The sequence below is a fragment of the Poecilia reticulata genome, chromosome 21, assembly GCF_904066995.2.
Source record: "Poecilia reticulata chromosome 21, P_reticulata-male-v2, whole genome shotgun sequence".
In the NCBI taxonomy this organism is placed as follows: domain Eukaryota; kingdom Metazoa; phylum Chordata; class Actinopteri; order Cyprinodontiformes; family Poeciliidae; genus Poecilia; species Poecilia reticulata.
This window is the reverse complement of record NC_088850.1, coordinates 15,032,166-15,052,503: the sequence shown is the minus strand read 5'-3', so window position 1 is coordinate 15,052,503 and position 20,338 is coordinate 15,032,166. Positions and strand designations below refer to the sequence as shown.

The 20,338-nt window shown below is 38.5% G+C and overlaps 1 protein-coding gene across 2 annotated transcripts in view; it reads left to right on the top strand.

Annotated features, from left to right (window-relative positions):
• The window catches only part of nkain2 (sodium/potassium transporting ATPase interacting 2), a 94,833-nt gene that overhangs the window by 50,896 nt on the left and 23,599 nt on the right, over positions 1-20,338 (top strand). For both annotated transcript variants that reach the window (XM_008398094.3, XM_081602464.1), the window contains exon 5: positions 11,347-11,547. In XM_008398094.3, coding sequence (XP_008396316.1) covers positions 11,347-11,547 — 201 coding nt within the window. The remainder of the gene's footprint in view (positions 1-11,346; positions 11,548-20,338) is intronic.

Below are 20,338 nucleotides of genomic sequence, written 5' to 3'. Positions count from 1 at the left end.
GATTGAGGCAGCCTACAAAGCAGACTCAGTTACAGCAGTTCTGACAGGAGAAATGGGTCAAAACTCCAGCAAGCTATTTTGGAAAGCTCGTGAAAGGAAATCCAAAACGTTTTTGACTTAAATCATGTGGTTCAAAGGCAACCAGATACGGATTAAATGCATAAAAAGAATAGCTGAGTCGGATTTTACGTCAGACTTGGAGAAGGGAAGGTTATGCCTTTTTTTTTTAATCGTATGTAAACTTCTGGCCTTAGCTGCGGAGTACATCTCATTTATTCCTCATAAACGCAATTCAGTGTCAAAGTGATGTGACTTTTTCTCAGTCTTTTCTCAATTTATGCATATTGCACTAACTTGTCAGTATTCAGCAGGTGAACGCTGGGATGTAAATGAAATCTCTATCAGCCTTGCTCTCTTTTCTTTCCTCTTTTCTTCTCCGTTTCTCTCCCCTCCCCTCCTGTGCGTCGCTCTCTTCATCTCGACGTAATTCATTCCTTCCCTCCCTCTACTCAACCTATAATCAAGTCTTTTTCATGTTGCTGCGCTAAGTGCCATGTCAGTCTGTCGCATACACCTCTTCATCTCTCACCCGCTCCCGCTCCACTTCCTTCCTTTTGCCGAGTCGTGACAGTCAGGAGACCCCGCTCCCTGTCATGACGGCACCGCCGTACATGATCAGCAGCAGCAGCTGATGATGATGCAGGTTTTTTGCGTGATGGCCAGCAGATAAATCAACTTGATTGCCTTATTCACTCGGGCCGATCGTTTTGGATCGCAGCGTTGTAATGAAAGTGACGTCCTCCATTTTTTATTTCGTTCCAAAGATCTGTAATCTGTTTATGAAACGAATCGAGGCTGCTTTGATTTTTGCCATTTCATCAGTGACTCTTGGATTAGTGATGTTGCTTTGATGCTATTTTCAGAGCAAACGCCCTGCTTTCTTTCTTTCTTTTTTTTTTCTCTCTCTCTCTCTTTTCCATGAATAGACCTGATACCCAGACTAGGTTTCCAAGCTCCAGCAGCCATACTTTTATCAGAGCAATAATCAGCCTGTTTGCAAGCGGAGAGAACGCCTCAAGCCCCAGATTCAAATCCTTAAAAACATTTATCCGTGTTGTGTTACAGAAAATATTGCAGGTAAATATAGGAAGCAGTTTAATTCTAATTCATGATGACACTTGTGCCTGCTGTGTGTTTCTTTCTTTTTCTTTTTTTTTTTCTTCCCCTGACAGACTGGTGTCTCATCAGTGAACCTCAAACATCCTCTCTGTTTTGTTGCATAACAACAAAGCCAAAGCGTATTCATGAAATCTGTCAGACACTTCTGACATTTTCTCTGGAAATGGAAGCAAAAGGTAGAGGAACAGAAATATGATCATTGTGACGGGGGGGAAAAAAAATATAGCGAAGTGGGGTTTGAGGAGAGCGGATTGTTTCTCTTCTGGATGAGTCATCGACATTTTCTTCGAGGGAAGACTTTCATGAATTCAGAATTATTCAGGATTGAGGATTGACTCTTGATGTTAATAAAGTTCAAAGTCCAGTTCAACTTAGTTTGGCTGCGATGCAGTCAACAAAATGTTGTATAAACTTGATTGTCTGAAGAAGTCGCTGTAAAAAAACAGAATATGACAGGATATTAATATTGAAATGGTTTTAAAAGGAGGAGCAAACTAATCCAGTAGAAAGCAGATATTCACATACACTTAAAATGTCTTTGCACTTTTTCTTGTAACCTTACTTTAATGGCATATTGCCTTGTCTTTCCCATTTTGAGGAGCGGCTAAGAGACATTATCCTCTGGTGTGACGTCATAGTTATGCTCAAAGAAAATAAAATTAATGCAAAGTGTTTTAAATAGCAAGACATGTAACATCTTTACAGGAATTAGTACCATTATTTGATATTTTGTGATTTTTAAAGAAAAAATGTTAAGGAGGGTTTTTGTTTTTTTTTGTTTTTTTAAAAGTGCTTAAATTAAAGGTAAAAATTTAACCTAAATTTTTCACAAAATTTAGTGAGATTGCAAATTTTTTTGCAATCTGCAAATTTTTTCACTTTAAATTTGCAGATTGTTGTGAATTTAAATTCATGTGATTACAGTGGAGTTTTCCTTTTTTCACTCGGAGGCATCCCTCATTATTATTAAAACCCATAGTGAAGGTCATATATTCTTTTTTTGAAATCTATGAAGTGCCAAACCAAAAGCGAAAACCCATTTCCTGCCCTCAATAGTCTTTCAACAAAGAGCACATTTATTAATATTCTGGCCATTTTGATCCAGAAATAGTCATAATAGTCACTATATTCCTGGTCACTATTATGACCAGGAAATAGTGACACTCTGCGACTCAGTTGCGTTTTTTAGACTCCTAAAAAATTTTTTTATCTGCACTAAGATGGATATTTGAAATTGGTTTTGGTCTATATTTTGACTTAATTTCTTGATAAACAACTTAATGTGACTAGATTTAATGTTAGTTCATTTTCTAACCAGCTGTATTTTGTTGGCGCTTCCAATCTAACGTGGATATCCACCTTCCATGGGGCCCCATGGAGCCCCAGAGGCGAGATAAGGTGTGTGTCCCCCTCCTCTGTCTTGACGGTAATTTGAGTTTAAGCCCAGGATTTACACCACATATCAGTCTGTCACACTCCCATCCTCCCTGTCACTCGCAACCGCACTATCTAATATAGCAGCAATGCCACAAAATTAATCTTGAAAAAGATTTCTGTTGTGGCATGCCTGACAGGTTTGGAGAGGAGCCAGTGGATGTAGAGCTACTGTCAATGGAGCTTGGCAACACACACACACACACACACACACGCCTTCACGTATGCAACACATACTGTATACGCGCTCACTGTCAGACAGCTAACTGTCACGAGTCCAGTGTGTCACATTAAAGATGTAGCCACCCTCTGGGCGTCAGATGGCACCCGGGTACAGACGCATGGACACATACACGCAGACACCAGCTCAGCTGTCAGTCATCCACTGTCGAGGTGGGAGGTTTGTCCCATATGATTTTTTTTTTTTTTTTTTTTTTAGCACAAAAAGTGTGAATATGTAAAGTGTGTGCATGCATGTGTTTTTTGTTTATTTTTTTCTTGTCATGAAGCTGTTATTTATTGCACAAATTGCATGAAAAGCGAGCGTACTTGGGTCGATATGTCAAAGTCTCAAAATGACGTTGGACTTCCACATCCGCGCGAGTAATAACAGTCGGATAAAGAGGAGAACAGTGACAAGAAAGCAAAGATATGAAAGGTAAATAAAAAAAAAACCCCAAAAAAACAATGAAGATAAGGTGTCTATAACAAGAGTGGCATCAGTGGCAGCTGGAGTGTCAGAAAGATTTAGACAGGCGAAGGTGTGATAAGAGTTATTGAAGACGATTTGTTTTGGAAGAGAAGCTGCATAAAAATGAGGAAGAGATGGGAATTTGGGACAACAATGAGTCGAAACTAAAAGTTTGCTCAAGAAAAAAACAAAAGTCAAGAGAGGTGTCTTCATCCGTCACGTCAAAGGAAAGACGAATCAAAAGTACCTTTCATATCGGTTTCATATCAACTTCAATGCCTGTTGTCGGCTTCTTACTGCTGAAGTTTTAAGACTCCATACGATCAACCTAGTCTTTCTATCCTGGGAGAAAGTAAAAATAAAAAAAAAGATAGCCGGGACCAGTCTGAATGCTAATAGCTACTTACTTTACCCCAACTCCCCCGCCCCCCCCGAGACACCCGGTATTCATTCAGCACTGCCGATTGAGACGATGAATGAGAGGATCCCACACATTTAATCACAGGCGTTCTAGTTAAAACATCCACCCCGATTCACTGAGTTAATCCATCAGCCCTGACCGTGTTTGATCAATGGATGCATTTGCGGAAATCATGGCATGAAATTGCCTTGTCCCCCCCCCCATCAACACCTCTCTAGTGGGACCTTTTTCTAGCTAATTTCTAGCTAATTTTTATCATTTGAGCACTGAGCTCTTGTTACTGGCAATTCCATTTGGTTTGTTTTTTGCTGTGATGTGAGAGAACAAGAGGGTTGAACACAGATTGCCTGTGAAAAATATCTTGGTATGCTGTAACTAAAAAAGTTAATTTCACTAGGAGTAAAACACAGAGACCCAGCTCCTGAACAGTGGACCCTCGCTAACATCCCCTCTCTGCAAAACACTTTGAACTTTGCGCAGTATAATCAGGCAAAAATCCTTTCTCCTGGCAACTGCCGATCTACAGACTCTTCTGCTGGATTGCCAGACAGAGAGGAGCGATATGACTCGTCTCTTCAGAAGAGAATGTCTTCAACTTATACTCTTTTTGCACTATTATGAGACAATATGAAGGCTACGTGAAGTATGGAGAGCTACCGACACTGCAGAGAGTGGGAGACCTTTGCACCTCAGCATTCACCAAAACCACGCAGTCATTTTATGATTCCTACCACTTCGTGGCTGAGTTTCTGTCATTCCCAATCCGAAGAGCATGATGGCCTGAAATACAATATCGTAAGGCAACACCTGTAAAAATAGGTTATGATATTTCAAAAAGGTTGTACAAAATGTGTCCACATGGCTGGAAATGACAGTGAATGAAAACTAGAAATGGTAGTTAATTTTACTCAGGAACTATTGGTTTATTATTTTTTATAGTTTTTTTACGTTTTGACAAATTTTCAGCCTTGACTATATGCCTTACATAAATGTTTTAATTCACGAGACGAAACTCACGCCTCAAGTAAAGTGGATAAAGTTATGTTTTAGCAAGATATCGAGGAAGTGAGCTTAGTTAGTTATGCACAGCAGCATATTTCCAGGACCAGTGATTCGATTATCCACTTCCATATTGCAATTTGGAAGTTAATTTCACTATCGTGTTCAAAACTAGTAAATCGCTATCTATAGTCCAGATCGGAGCACTAAATCGGATTACTGAATGAGCCGTTTACTCTGGCTATGGTATAAGATGGTGAAGTTTAAAAGCATTAACCTCTAGCCTATTTCTTTGAAGCTGGAAAATGACTCCGTAAACTCGTTTCGGTTTGTTTTCAACATTCAGCTTGAAATTCAACCCTTAGTTGAGAAATTCCAACTCCCTCCATAGCAAAAATTTTTTTTTACATTTTATTATTCTTTATGTCCCTCCTGGTGAACTTTTTAACTAAAACCGCCTCTCTTTGAGGAACAAAGATATCTTGTCTAGTGCTGTGAATCTTAAGTTCTGACCAACATTTGAATCGTTTGATAAAAGACTTTCTTTGTTCTTTGTAAAGAACTCCAAGAAATAAAACCTTCTTCTTCACACCTTCTTGGAGTAAATCAGATATCCATGTGAAGCCACTGGCAGTCTTGTGATTTGTAATTCACACATGACAAAAAAATAAGAAAAATAAAAACATCGATCAGAGAAATGTCAACGTGTTCTCAGACACAACAAGCAGAGACATTAGATTTTTTTTTAAAGGATTCAGATTTATTGCATAACCCACTTTGTAGCACCAGAAAATCGTATTTTAATTGGTTAAATGTCATTGGAGGGATTACAAGCAACTTCTTTCCACAACCTCTGCCCTTCATAAAAATTGGATGTCTCCGGAGTGCTTTAATTGTTCCACCATTTGAAAGATTGACGACGTTAGAACGGCTGCGTCGGAGCGTTTTATTAGAAATGGCAATGGGTTTGGTATGGGTAAGGTCAGGGTTAAGACCTCATCGTTATGTACCCTCCAGCAAATTTGCAGAGACGGAACCCGCAAACAATTCCCCAACACCTTCATCCCCCCCAACCGACCTGATACGAGCGAAGTGCTTCGAGCGTTACGGGTTAAGACCTCATCTAACACCCATGGGAAATTATCGAAAACCAATGTAGTGAGATGCGCCGTGACTGATTGTGCTGGTGTGAAATAACACAGACACAAACACGTGGGAAGAGACAGCGGAGAGAAAGAATATGAAGGAAAAAACAGACAATGCGGGAGATAAAGATACAGGTTTAAAAAAAAGAAATGGACTCGGGAGAAAGTAAGGGAAATGTTGGAATCGACAGAGTTTTTATCAATTCAAATGGACTTTATTTTTTAATACCTACCACAGAGTGCAAAACCTGAAGTTATTCTATCTATTAGATAAGCTAACCTGGGCAGTGGGCATGTCAGTGTAGGTTGGATGGACATGTCTCGCTCTGGTCGCAGTTGCTCCAATACTCTTTGGATTTTTGGATGATGGATGAACAGTGCTTTATGAGATATTTAAAGCATTTTATTAAGTTTTATCTCGTCTTTATGCTATAAAATTCTCCACAACTTCATCACCCATCTGTCTGCTAAGGTCCTTGTTCTTCATGATGCTGTTTGTTCATTAATATTCTCTAATAAACATTTGAGGTCTTCACAGAATAACTGGATTTATACTGAGAATAAATGAAATGACTTCTGGCAAATGATTATGGTGCATTGTATTTAGGGGTGTTGAAGTAAAGTTCACAAAATGTATATGCAATTAACTGTAAATAAATAAATAAAAAATTAATAAATAAATAAAAGGTCTTTAATTTACGCTAAAATAGCAGAAGCCATAAAAAAAACTTTTTTTTACAGTGTACACTATAACACAATGCTTAAATTATGTGTAATTTTTCATCCACTTCACAACTGTGCACCTCTTAGTGTTGTTTATTTTAACCCAAATAAAACACATTAAACGTTGCAAGACGCAAAAAAAAGTTAGAGTCCAAGGCAGTGTCAAAATCCAAAAGTTGTTGTTCAGAACATGCGAAATAAGTACAACAAAAACTCCTTTACTGAAGTACAAATAAGCAACAAGTTGCTAGAAGAAAAGTCAGTCCCAAATTTGTCTTATTTTGAAACACATCCTGTGAGTAGGAAAAGGAAATAGGAGCTCAAGTTGTTAAAGATCATAAAACCGTATCTGGATGTGTGCCAGTGTCACTAGTGTTTAGCACAGTTTTTCCGGCTGGAACGCACACGGAGAAAATTAGATTTTCCTCTATTTTCAATTTGTTTATACGGTAATTGTTTGACCCCACGCTCCGGGGTTTCAGGCGTGATTAAAATGCTGCCACTTCTCCCCTTGTTGACTATCAGACAATCAGATGATAGACCGTTCTGAAAGGTCTTTTTTCACCTCTACTCTTCTACCTCCTGGGAGTGGAAGACAAAGGAAAATACGGAGGTGGGAAATTGAGGGGAAATTGAGAGAACGCGGTAGACGGGGAGGGAGAAGGCCGGAGGCATGAAGAGAGGGAGAGGTGAGGAGGAAGGCAGAGTGAAAACAGATGTGGCTCATTGAAGCGGCTCTAGCCCACAGTCAGAGACAAAGACCTGAGAGCATGAGTGCATGATCCTCCACTGGCACACGGGAAATTATAGATGGTGTGTGTTACGGAGAGTGTGAGGGGAAAGAAGAAGGATAGATTATTTTACAGTAATTAGAGATGGTGTTTACTAATTTTTTTTTCTTTTCCTATAGCCGAATCCCAAACAGTTTATAAATTACCAAACAAATTCATCTCAAGATGTTTTTAGAGCTATGACTTCATCCGCCTTTGTATTACAAATTCAAACAAATACGATCAATACATCTCTGCCAGGGCTCAGCTGCTTTTTAATTTGTTTGTTTCCCACCGTTGGTGAAGGAGTTATATTGCTGTTGTCTGCCGCGTCTCAATATCTCCAGGGTTTCATATTTGTGAGGTATAAGATTAATTTGTAATATATTGTAAATATCAAATTTCCGCCTGTTCTGCTTTGATCTTGGCGTCGGTGATGCAAAGACACACTAAAAATGACTGAGTTGGAGACAGCATCTTATAATTGCATTGGACGGGGGGTGTTAAATATGAGGAAAGTACACCTTCTTCCAGTTTTGTATAACAGCACAAACACACAACAGATGCAAAACCAATATTATTAATTTGCTAGAAAACAAAGTCGTAATGAAGAACAATGTTTTTAATGCTAAGTAAACCTTTGCTGCCTCTATATATATACTCTTAGGATATGGTAACAGTTTTAACATGCATGTTAAAGCATACAAGCATATATTTTACTGTTGTCTTTATCTAATAAATAATGATGGTTTTTTTTACGTACTTTGATATTAACTATTAAACATTATAAAAACAAGACCAGAACATTTTTATTATGTTCATGTATGCAAAACCTAGACTTGAATTAGGATACCTGTTCCTCTTGAGTGTACCTTTGGAAACACAAATATTTTTACTTTTGGACTGGTACCTTACAGCCTCAGCAATGCAAACATACGTATAACCAAACAAGCTAGCTCGTGTTAATTTGGAGATGCTAGAAGCTGTTTTTTGAATATTGAGCAGTAAAGGAAGGAGAGCTAACCTAGTTAGCATAATTATGATTTACTGTGCAAACACAAAGCTGTGTAGTGAAACATTTTCACCAAGTCATCCCTAAACAACGTTTTAAAAACTGGCCTTTTTAAAAAAAACTAGAGCTTTATGCTAGCAAGCAGCTACCTCTCCCATTTGGGTTCTGCTTTCAGCCAAATGTAGCTTTTATCCAATTCTTATTTTTCAAAACCCTGTTTTGCTATGTGATTTTTATTCATCAAAAAATTTTATATTTCTGAGCAGGCTGAAATGTTCCTAAAATAATTGTTCTTATGAAGCTCTTTTTTTTTGTCCTAGTGGGCCACAGGTGGTTTTGGACAAATAAATGCTGAACAGTTTGACCACGTTGTGGCACTTTTCTTCTTCTGTTCACATTTTCTTTACACTCACAAATAAAGAGTGTACAGCAGAATTAGCAGCACTGAATCCCGACTGATCTTAATGACATTTTGCCAAATTCAGCTTTTAACTGTGGAATACATTTGTTTGCCGGGGTGTGTGTGTGTGTGTGTGTGTATGTGCGGTTTTTAAATAGCCTCATTAGGTAAGCACTGATGGATAATACCTTAGTGAAATAATTACTACCCCTTTCCTGGCCCCTTTTAACGGAGAGTAAAAGAGAGTGAGCACAGAGAAAGAGGGAAGGAAGGGACATGAGAGAGGGAAAGGAATAGAAAGAGAAAGGGGGGGGAAAGCTATGAAGAAGCCAGTGACAGACAGAGGAAGAGTGATGGCAAAGAAGGAGCAGGGGAGAAATTTGCAGAGACTTTATTCATTAAAAAGAGGAGCACAACAAGGGAAGATGGCATTAATCAGAGCTCTGTGCTAATGAGGCATTTACTCATTATACAGAAATAGAGAGAGGCTTAGGAAGAAAAAGACAAGAGAGGGAAGGGGAGACTGCAATGCAAATTAATAGAAAGCAAACAGGGGTGAAAACAGGGAGGCTGTTGCAGAAAGGTGAAAGAGTCAAGTGTGTTTGAGGTGAAGCCCGAAACAGATCTGAAGAGTGAAGCAATGCTCTCCGAAAGTAATCGGGAGCCGCCACTGCCTAAATTCACTTTCAAAGGTTTAAAGCTTGAATGAGTAATTTAAATAGAGTGACAGCATACGAGCATGACAGTAAAAATTACAACTTCCCCGCGTTTATGGGAGAGTGGCTGCAGGCTATAGTTTTATCACGAATGGCACAATTTCTAGGAACAAAAAAGCAATTTCATTTTGATGGCAAAACACAAGGAATTATGGCTTTCATAATGGTTTTTATGTCATTTTTTTTCTCTTTCAGCATGACTTTAGAGAACAGAGAGGCCTTTCAGTCAGTTAATAGCTGATTGAACATGTTTGATGTCTGTTTCTACCATTGGCATGCAATAACCTGGAATAATCCTTCTTTGGTAACTTAGTTGTTATTTTTGCTTTATTTGACACTCTTAGCTAATTGATTGAGTTTCTTTAAGACGATTCCAAATAAAAAGATCGAATGGGAACCTGATCGTACAATTTGATTTGTAACTTCAGAAGAACTCCCTGTGCTGTAATAAAATATTACAAAACATTATTATAAGAAAATTCACATGATGAGCAAATGCACATATTATGTCCATCTGTAACCTTCAGAGCTGCATAAAAAATGGTAGCTTGACTAAAATTCTACATATTTCATGTAAAAAACATTTTGTTATTCTTTCATAAGTCGGTAACACTTTATTTGCAGGGGGTGAATAAGACTGACATAACACCTGTCATAAACATGACATAACACCTGTCATGAACATGAATAAGCCTTCATGAATATTTATGACTGTTGTCATAAAGCGTCATTTGGTAAATTATGACACTTTTAATACAAAGTTGACATTATTCAAAATGTCTTTGTTATGACAACTTGATATTAACCAAGAAATCATTACTGATATAAATTTGTTCTAAAAGTACTACGGATTGCACTTTAAAAATTAGGTAACTTTATGTTATTAAAGGTAAAGTTTAAACAGTTTGTAAGATTGTAAGATCTGCTGGATAACCACAGGCTTGTGTGCAAGACGGTTCTTTTCCTCTGCAGTGACTAAAACCACTAACTGATCCCAGTAACTACATGTAAACAGTGAAACTAAACGATTGTAATTGATCAAGTTGAAAATGTTTGCACGTGTGCAACAAGTGGCCAGGTGTGTACTGTAACAGCCCAAAAATGATGGATTGAGATTGCTCCATCGTTGTTTTAAAATCTGATCAAAGATGGATGATATATGTGATCCTTGCTGTGAAGGCAGCAACAGGTTGGGCAGGGGCAACAGTGTGTTAGTCTTTACTACATTCTGTGTTTGCCTTGAAACCAAAAATCTATTTTGATACCAAATTATGTTTTTAATTGTGAAGAGATTTCCGTATTGGTCTAACTGATTGATTTGCTCTAGTATTTTTGTTGTCACCGTGCAGAAGCTGCTACACCAACCATAATGTGCCGCTTCATCCCCACGGTTTTCAGTTTTCTGCATAAACCTTCCTGTGCCTCAAACCAAGAGCAGTTGCCTTTCAGTTGCTGACCCTTACGTGACACCAGAAACAGAAAACCTCTCTTCTCTCTCTGACTGAAAGCCTGGAAAACAGCCTTTAATAATCTCCAAACCAATCTCTACTCTGCTTTTCTTTCTCTCTCTCTTTCTCTCTAACCTCCTACCATCATTCTTCCCTTTTTCCCCGACCTAATGTACGTGGCGGTGCATGATTCAAATCTAATCTCAGTTATCCTTCATCATTAGAATTATAAATTCCACATCTATTTTTAGTAACCCCCACAATCCAGTTTGATTAAGCCACGGTTGAAGCTTGCTCTGACTTTCAGCCTGCTCTGTCCTCTCTCTCAGGATGTAATTCAACTCACCTTCTTTCTGTCTGTCTCTGACCGTCTGCCTGTCTGTCTGTCTTTTTGTCTGCCTGCCCCAGGAGTCTGACCTTGTCCTGACGTTCAACCTGTCCATGCATCGTTCCTGGTGGATGGAGAACGGCCCCGGGTGCAGGGTGACACCGATCACCCCTCCTCCCTCCTGGGCACCGGAGGACCACCGATATATATCTATATCTGACTGTCTTATGAACTTTGAGTTCATAGAAGTGGCTCATTCCTCACTGCAGATACTCCTGGCTGTGAGTATTTGTCTTAAATAAGTGTTCTCTTGAGTCTTTTTTGTTTTGGTTTTTATTTTTGGCAAAGGTCTTAAAACCCACAGAAAAAGGAAGTGTTTGCAGCACTGTATTCTGTAATTACAGTTTGCAGCAGCTCTCAAGGACTTTGCATCTTTTTGCTTGTAACATCAACTTCGCTTTCTGAATTTTACAAACAAAAACTGGTAATTAGATCATGGGGATATCTTCGCCAAAGTCTGGGAGAGCTGTTTTAACACCAATACGTAAAGAGCAGCTGGGTAGAATAGCCTTGACCTTCCTTTTTGGCCATCCAGGGAAGGAATAATTGTTGTGAAGAGAACTTTTTGTAGAAATCCAAAACGATTTTATTGAACGGCTTGATACATTGAATTTCTCATTTTCTAAAGCATTACTGATTACTTTGATCATTTTCGAGATGCTGATAGAAATTGAGAGGGAAACAGTTTGTTGATGCATGATTTGCTACTGCACTCATCATCATTGTCGCCTTCCAATTCTGGACAGGTTTTTAGTGCATTCCTATTTTTGCATTTTTGAACTTTTGAATGGTTTTATGAATGAGCTGTTTGCAGATCGGACCGATAAAATACACACTAAATAATTTTGTGAGCAGTTGCCTTTAGGTGAATGTTGAGTTGATGTGTTTGTGTTACTCTGTACAGTATTTCAAAATTCCTTAAATTACACAGCAGCAAATCAAGTCTCTTTTCTGTTAATAGAAAGTCTCACTTTACCTCAGTTCTCTATGTTTAACTCTGCAGATTTATTTTTACATATTTGGCTCAAAGTCAGTCATTCCCTGTTTTCTTCCGCATTTCTTATCTGTTCCCTAACGAAAAGAGAAACCGGGAGTAGAAATGACGCAGACCTGACACTTTTTATCTTTGTTTCCTACGTCGCCCAGCTCTTTTTTTTTATTTTTTTTAGCTGAATCCTCGCATGCAATAAACAAGCGGGTGTTTTTATTCGGTCTGTATCCATCAATGACGCTTACAGAATGAGTGAAAGTCTTTTCTCTCTCTTCTTTTTTTCCCCCTTTTTCTTTCTGGATCTTTGTCCCTTATGCACCGCTGTTCCCTCTCATCATGTGCTTACTGTGTCTCTCCGTAAATCGATAGTGGTACTTATATTGTGGCTGAGTGCCAGGCTACCAAACAGCTTTACTACTGTCTCACAGTAATTGGTGTGTTGAAACACTGTCATGCTCCCTGAGCACAAACTCAGCAGTCTGACGGGTTCACTGGCTGACTGGCTGCCTGGTTTAAGGCCCATCACTAAGTGAGCGGTTAGTGTTTTATTGGGCTGCACAATGAACTCTAAGACTAGTTGTCTCCATGCTGACTTGTCAGGTGCCTGATTTCCAGATAACTGACGGGGAGAAAAATTAATAAGTGGGTGTCAGTAGGAATACTTTAGACTTCAAGAAAACTGAGTTCATGCGGATAGAATTACTAAAAAAAGAAATCTAATGAAGATATTTGTGGATAGTCTGTATCGGGGGGAGAGATACCCACTGAGGCACAGCAGCTGTCAAGATCTTTTCCAGAGCATGATTTTGTTTGGGTTGGTGGTCTTCTGGGCATGATGTGATGGAGTAGTTTGCCTGTCTGACTGGCTCACTGATGGTCTGATTGTCCATGTAGCTCATGATCTACTCTGCCACTACTTCAGCTCCGTAAGGTGTTCTGTGCTTCTACAAGTGACACAGACATTTTTCTCAAGAACTGACAAGAGCCTCCATATTTGGCTTGTCTCATAGATTTTGGTAAGCATGTGTACTTACTTGTAGCAATGCTGTACAGATGCATCTAATGGAATGTTAACAATTTCCCAATAAATTGCATGAAGTGCTACTAGAAAGTTTAGTGGAGGGAAAAACTGTGGTAGAAAATATTTCACAAGCAACCAGACCAAGGCTGTGGTGTCCAGAGTGTTGTAAAGTTGTCCTTACTTTTAAAAGGCTTCTGTACTAGAGATGGCAGCAATCAGAGTCATGTCAGCTACAGGTGTGTGTTTTATTCCAAGTCCAAGGTCTAAGCACCGGTCTTCAAGGAAACTGTAGGTCACTTCATGCTGTCCTCTGCTGACAATGAAGACACCTGACTCCAGCTCACACTGCCAAAAAACTAACATTACCTCATTTAATATCCCAATTAAAAGAGGTTTGTGTCTATGTACGAGATAGTGTTTAGTTTCTTTCGGTATTGCTTTGCTGGCTTGGTCAGCAAACTTGCTTTACCTAATCCTCCCCACCCCCCACCGCAAAAAAACAAAAAACTGTGGAATATTGTCAAGAGGAAGATGACTTAGTCACAAACCTGACTTACGTTAATTTTCTGTTTTTTACTAATCAGTGCGAAAATTTGCTAAAAATAAACATCTGAAATACAACACTGTGTAATGAAACCATTTATTATGAATTTTACTTTTTGAATTGAAGCAGTCAAAATAATTACTTATAAATGATTTTCTAATTTGAGCTGTTTCTCTATACCTGGTTAATTAAAAAAAAATATATATATATATATATATATATATATATATATATATATATATATATATCTTACTGTAAAAGTGTGGGCAGGATATTTTTTCTTCTATGTTCTGATGTTCACTTGTGCTGAACACAAGTCCTTTTGGGCCATTGCTGCTAACACACCAGGGACATCTTTAATCACCACATTTTTTTTCAAGCTGTGTTTTACCTGCTAATGGAACAGGCAAGTTGATAATTAAATTAGAAAAAAAAAGACAAATATCTAAGTAGAGGCTTTCTACAGGCGCAGTGGTGTTGTAATTGCAGTGATTAACCAAAGTGGAGGAACTAATCAGTGAAATCACCTACTGTTGTTTGTGTTGTTGAAGAAAACCTGCAGACAGTCAGGCCTTTGTTGCACACGACTAAATAACCTTGTCTAGAAATGATTACAAGTGCTCACAGTGGAGATGATCATTGGCTGGTTTGAGTGATTAATTTTTCTGAAAATAAGGTGCAAGTCGCAGTCGTTCAGGTTGAACTTTGTACACTGCAAAACATGTTTTAAATACAGCTTAACCTGCCCAAAGTAGCAACACACATCATATTTGTAAAAAAAAAAAATTCAAATATTAACAACAAATAGGCAAATAGATTTTGATAATCATTGAGAAACCAGATCAAGTCCCCAAAATTTTCCCTTCTCAATTATTTTTATAGGGCGAATTGTATCTTCATTTGAAGCTGGACCAGTGATTGGAATATGCTAACTTTGGAAAAGTAAAGCAAACTTCATAAAATACCTATTTCCTTTTTAAATTTTACTTTTAGAAAACAAAAAGACACTTAACTTATTCATTTGAGTGTCTCCTTTTCCTCACTATTAACATAATGGTGCAACAAGCAGCGCTCATCAAACAGCACGTTTAGAGCATACAGCACAAGTATTGCATTGACCAGCTTCATTTTAGCTAAACATCTCTGCAACGCATTAGCGTCATCTGATTTACAAATGAATCTAGCAGCACAAAACCATGGGAGACGTGGAGACGTGGAGCTCAAGATGTTTTGTACCAACTGTGTTAGTTAGTACTAGGCTTTGTGACATTTTGTATCCACTTTGAAAACCAACGTTTCTACCCAATCTACTGTAGTTTACTTATGTGGTAATGTAAGACCGTCAAATTGCATCTACCACTAGGAGTTTGCTCAGTTATCTTGGTTAAAATCTGTTATACCGTCTAAAAGTCTGCTCTCTTTTAAAAAATAATTATCTTCATAATTTATAAAAACACCTAACCAACAGGAGATATAAAGAGATGCTCTATAGTAAATTACATGGCCATGAAATATTAGCCCAATGTTCTACAAAACGTAGGTAGCTTGCTGTAAAAGGGCAAAGTGTTGGTAAGATAGAAAGGTTGGGTTTACCTGACCTAACCTCATAAATATCACGGTAAAGTTGGCACACAGACTCACTATCAATGCTTCATCATCACACAATCAAACCACAAACCTGACTTACCCTTTGAAACGTTGATCGATATGGCGCTGTCACTAGCTCCTCCGCCAGAAATCACAGGAGATTTTCTCAGTCCTGGCTGAAAGTGTTTTATGAAAGAAGCTCAAATCATTCACCTCCTTCTTTGCTTATTATCACCTTTAGCTAGCTCTTGTGCCAGTGAACTGGAAAGGAATGGGCCACCTCTGATTATATGCGTCTTCTATGACATTTTTACTAGATTGGCTCCGATACATCGTTCCGTCTGCACATGCCTTTCTTCATACATCTTTGCTTAATATATTGAGCATTGAAGATTTATACAAGCATTTTTTTTAAACTCTCACTGTTTTGCAAACCCACAGAGAAAAATTACAACGTGAAAATGTAATCTCTTTTTTATGATTGCTCATAATATTTTATGCCAATTCACAGAAAGTAGCTAATGGTTTTCTTAGTATAAGAGAGGGGGGGAAATTATATTTTGTATTGGCAATGATGATGAAATGTGTTGTTTTGCTCATTCTTCAAAAAGAGTAAGCATTAGTATGTGTAAGTGTTTCCTTTTCATTTCAACAAACCCAACTGAATGTCACCAAAGCCAGGAAATAATACAGTGTTAATGCCAAGCTGCATTCAGTCCAGACTGCTTATCATTCAATTATCGGGGAAGAGAAAGGAAAGAGGAACCACAACGCTAAAGAATTGAATGCCAGTCGAGCAAAGCAAATGTCGTGCTCTGCAGGTTTAATTCTGTTTTCGCTGAATAAGTTAAACCCTTCATTCCTTTTGTTTGTTTGTAGGTTGTACCGAAACTCCTGAATCGTTTAAACAAAGATCAGAAAGAGAAGCAAAGCTGTTCCATGCAAGTTTAAAGTCACCAGATGAAAACCCAACACCCTCCGAGGACACCGGCTATCCTCCGGTTTACTTGGCGTCGCTGCAAACCGTGGATAGTTTTTGCACAAGCATCAAAGTGTACAAACACGTTTAGATGAAAGCGATTAGATGTAATCACTGATTGAGGCATTACGGGGGATGCGTCGGTGCAGCTCTCGGAGGCAAAATATTTTCATCACGAGTAATTTATCAGGGAGCAAGGAGGTGGGGAGGCGAGGGGGACGTTTGGGGGGGAACTCAGGCGAAGTGTTAGTTTGTGTTAGTTGGAGTTATCATCAACACATAAGCAGATTTAATTCAGTGGATGTGGCACCTCCATCACAGCACAATTTATCTGCTGGAGGAGAGCACAGCTGTAATGGACTTTATCGCTGCAGATGAATGCATTTTCCATCACAGATTAATGTTTCCACCACAAGGCAAGATTACAACAATCACCCACAACATTAAAAACCTTGACAGGTGAGGCAAATTCTATTGATTATTTCATTATAGTCCTGTGTGTCAAGAAAGGGGGGGATATATTAGGCGGCTCTCGAATCTAAGATCTTTCTGATCTTTGTTTAAACGATTCAGGAGTTTCTGTACAACCTACAAACAAACAAAAGGATGGCTGGGTTACAACACCGCACGTTTTGTGTTTTGTATGCACTGATTACTAAATGGTGGTTTAAGCAGAGACGGACAACGAATTAGTGGTGGTCCATGGATAGCTGAGCCTCACTGATGAGTTTAGGGATTGAAGGCAGGACGTTCTGGCCTAATCCCACAGAAGACTCACCGGTCTGTTGCAGAAACAGCAACTAAATGACAAAAAAAAAATAAAAAAAAAATCAAACATGTATAATTGTAAACCACAAATCCCTTAACTCACAGGATTTAGGCCTTTGGAAGTCTATTAAAGAACCAGTCATTGATTTAATGACCCCGGCAGGTTTTTAGATCAAGATTAATTCAGTCGGACTAACAAGATTTAATAGTTTAAACTGCATTATGTGACGGAGCCAAAATAAAACAACCTTTGGAATCATGCCTACCTAAAACAAAAAAGCACTACAAAATATGAATACTGATATAGCATATATAACAGTGGCGAGAGACTGCATATTGCTATACACAGAAAACAGAAAACACTATATGTGTCAACAGTCAGATCATCCAGGTAATCTTAGATGTTGTTTGTGAGCATAAAGTTCTGCAAGTGCAAAAATGTGTTTGCACCTACAGTTTCATCATGTGTCCTTCTCATCGTAACACAACTGCTGTGGTACCTGGTCACGGTGCTCTATATGGAAATAAAAGCAGCACAATAATTAGTTGAAGGAGGAACTAAAATTTTCTCGAATGGTGAGTTGTGTACAATTACTTTGATCTCACATCCAACCACAGCATGTGCTTGATGTGATTTTTTGTTTTGTTTTGTTAGGACCAAACTACTGATTGATTTTAATCAACTAAGTGCAGACTTACTTTTTGGTTTGATAACCAGTGTCCTTAAAAATACATTTTCAAAATTATGGTATTTTAACTCAGTGATACTCTCACCTTTAAAACATGGATTGTTTATGAGTGAAATAGAACAAAAGTAAAAATCATGCTTGTTGACACAGCTGAAAGAGAGTAACTATGCTGGTCAAAACTGAAGAGGAAACCTTAATATTTCCAGCTCCTGGATTTCACAAGAGACATTGTTTAACGATCACCAGACCAGTGTTAATGTTGTAATTCTTTATTAAGTAAAACTTTGAAGAAAATCATCACCTTCACTGCAGCTCTCTTACCAGAAAATGGATGGATGGATGTTGAATGATGTGGGACAAAAAACAGGAAGTTAAACTGTATCGCTTTGTCATGTTGGGAAATGCTGGTTATGACCAGTGTGCTAATTGATTTTTTTTTTTGTTCTTATTATGGTGTAATAAAATGCTGTACAGTCAGCTTTCCTGTGCTGCAGCTGTTTTGGCGAAATGCTGCTTCACCTTCATCATCTCTGCTGGAGGACAAACCGTGCCACTGGATGAGTGGCCTGCAGATGCCCTCCTCTGGCATCTGTCCCTGCTTTCTAAAGGTCTCATCCCATGATGCTTACGCTGAAAGTTTTCCAGGCTGTGGCTATGCAGAACACACACTGTAGATTCTCCTCCCCTACTGAACACCAGCTGTTTGACATTCGTCTAAATACTCCCCTTGCTGCTTTCAAAACTTCCAGGTGCTCTCAGTGTCTTTGCCAAGTGAGCATTTGGGACTTGATTATTGTTGGAGAGAGAATGATGATTCAGTCATATTTTTTATCCAGTTTAATGGGATCTCTTTGCCAGCATTGCTCACTAAAGATGTAGAGTAGCCCTTGTCCTTAATGGGATTTCCTCTGCAAGACGACAGAAATCCACATACAGCTGACTTATCCAGGCAGAGACTGCACCATGTTTTACTTTGGTTTGTGTGACAATGCTCACCTTGAGGAGTAAACGAATACGTGTTTTCTTGGTGTAAGAAGTAAATGGCATAAATGTTGATTCTAACAATTCATTGGAGAGAATCAAACTGCTGTATGCCAAACATCTAGTCTAAATACAAAAAAGTGTCTTGTCTTCTTCTTATTCGATGAGTGCAAAGGAAGATGAGACGCATTACTTGCCACTAGGAGTGAGCACTGATAATCGATTGCCGATCTTTAAAAAGCCTGACCTACCGATTCCGATTCTGGCTGACACCCATATTTTCATCTGAATTGTTGCTAAATATAGCAGGAAAGTCAATGAGTTGGTAACAGTGGGGTGACTATTGTCAACTGCAAATGTGCAGACATGACCTGGTGTGCCGGTCTGTCAGTCAAAGTTCTCTCATAGGAGAGCAGAAGAGGACAGTGGTTGATTTTTAGACCTTTACTGAGGTAGATGATATCGGGGGATAATATCGGCTTCTCATGTAAATATCGGCTGATCGCTGATCTCCAAACATTAATAAAATTGGCGCACCCCTGCTCTCCACTTCCATTAGTATATTGAAAAAACATCCAAAGACCTCAGCTCCGCTGTAAAGTCGTCTACACTTAACTTTAAAAAGGTGGGTAGGTGTGAAAGTGTTTGTTAGAGCATCAAACAGATGGCTACATTTAACTAAAATTAGCTGTAATAATCGTGCAGCACGGACTTCAGAGTCACCTTGGATCTGTTTTGTTGTGAGGGCACAGCCTGCACTACTCTAAAAAGAAAGTACTCCAGCTGTCTGTTCTAAGACGATCTGACCTTTGCAAGATTCTAAAATTATTTGAATCCCACGAGATTACAAAATCACACGCCGCGGTTTTCACTATGCACCATGTACGCTGCAAAACTCTAGATGCATGCACAACAGAGTAAGCCTTAAAATGTCAAAATTTTTATTTGATATTTACGTGACAGATCAAATCCTGGAAAGTTTAAAAATGTATATCTATTTTTGTATCCTTTTTTAATGCTCAGCTGAGAATGTTTGAATGTTTTTTTTATTAGCTGGCCAAAGGGAATCATTAACATTGCCATTTTTTTTGCAAAATAGCCAAACGAGTGAAAAACCGTACAAATCAACCTTTGCGATCAGTAACACTTTTAGTAGACATTTGTTCTGATCCTGCACCTAAGTGTATGCTGCTTAATGAGGCATTTATCAAAGCATATTAGTGTTCAAAACGATAAGATTTTATTCATTTGCAAAGTTGTCCTTCTTTCATCCAATATTTGAAAATGTGTCATTTTGCAATACATGAAAAAGGTCTTTACCGTGTAGATTTGAACAAAATATGACATTGTGAAGAGATTTCATCATCTCGGACAGAAAAATGAAATCATATTGGTCGTGTAAAAATGCTTTGTGAAAAGGAGTCGGTAGCAGAAATAATTCCAAAGAGACAC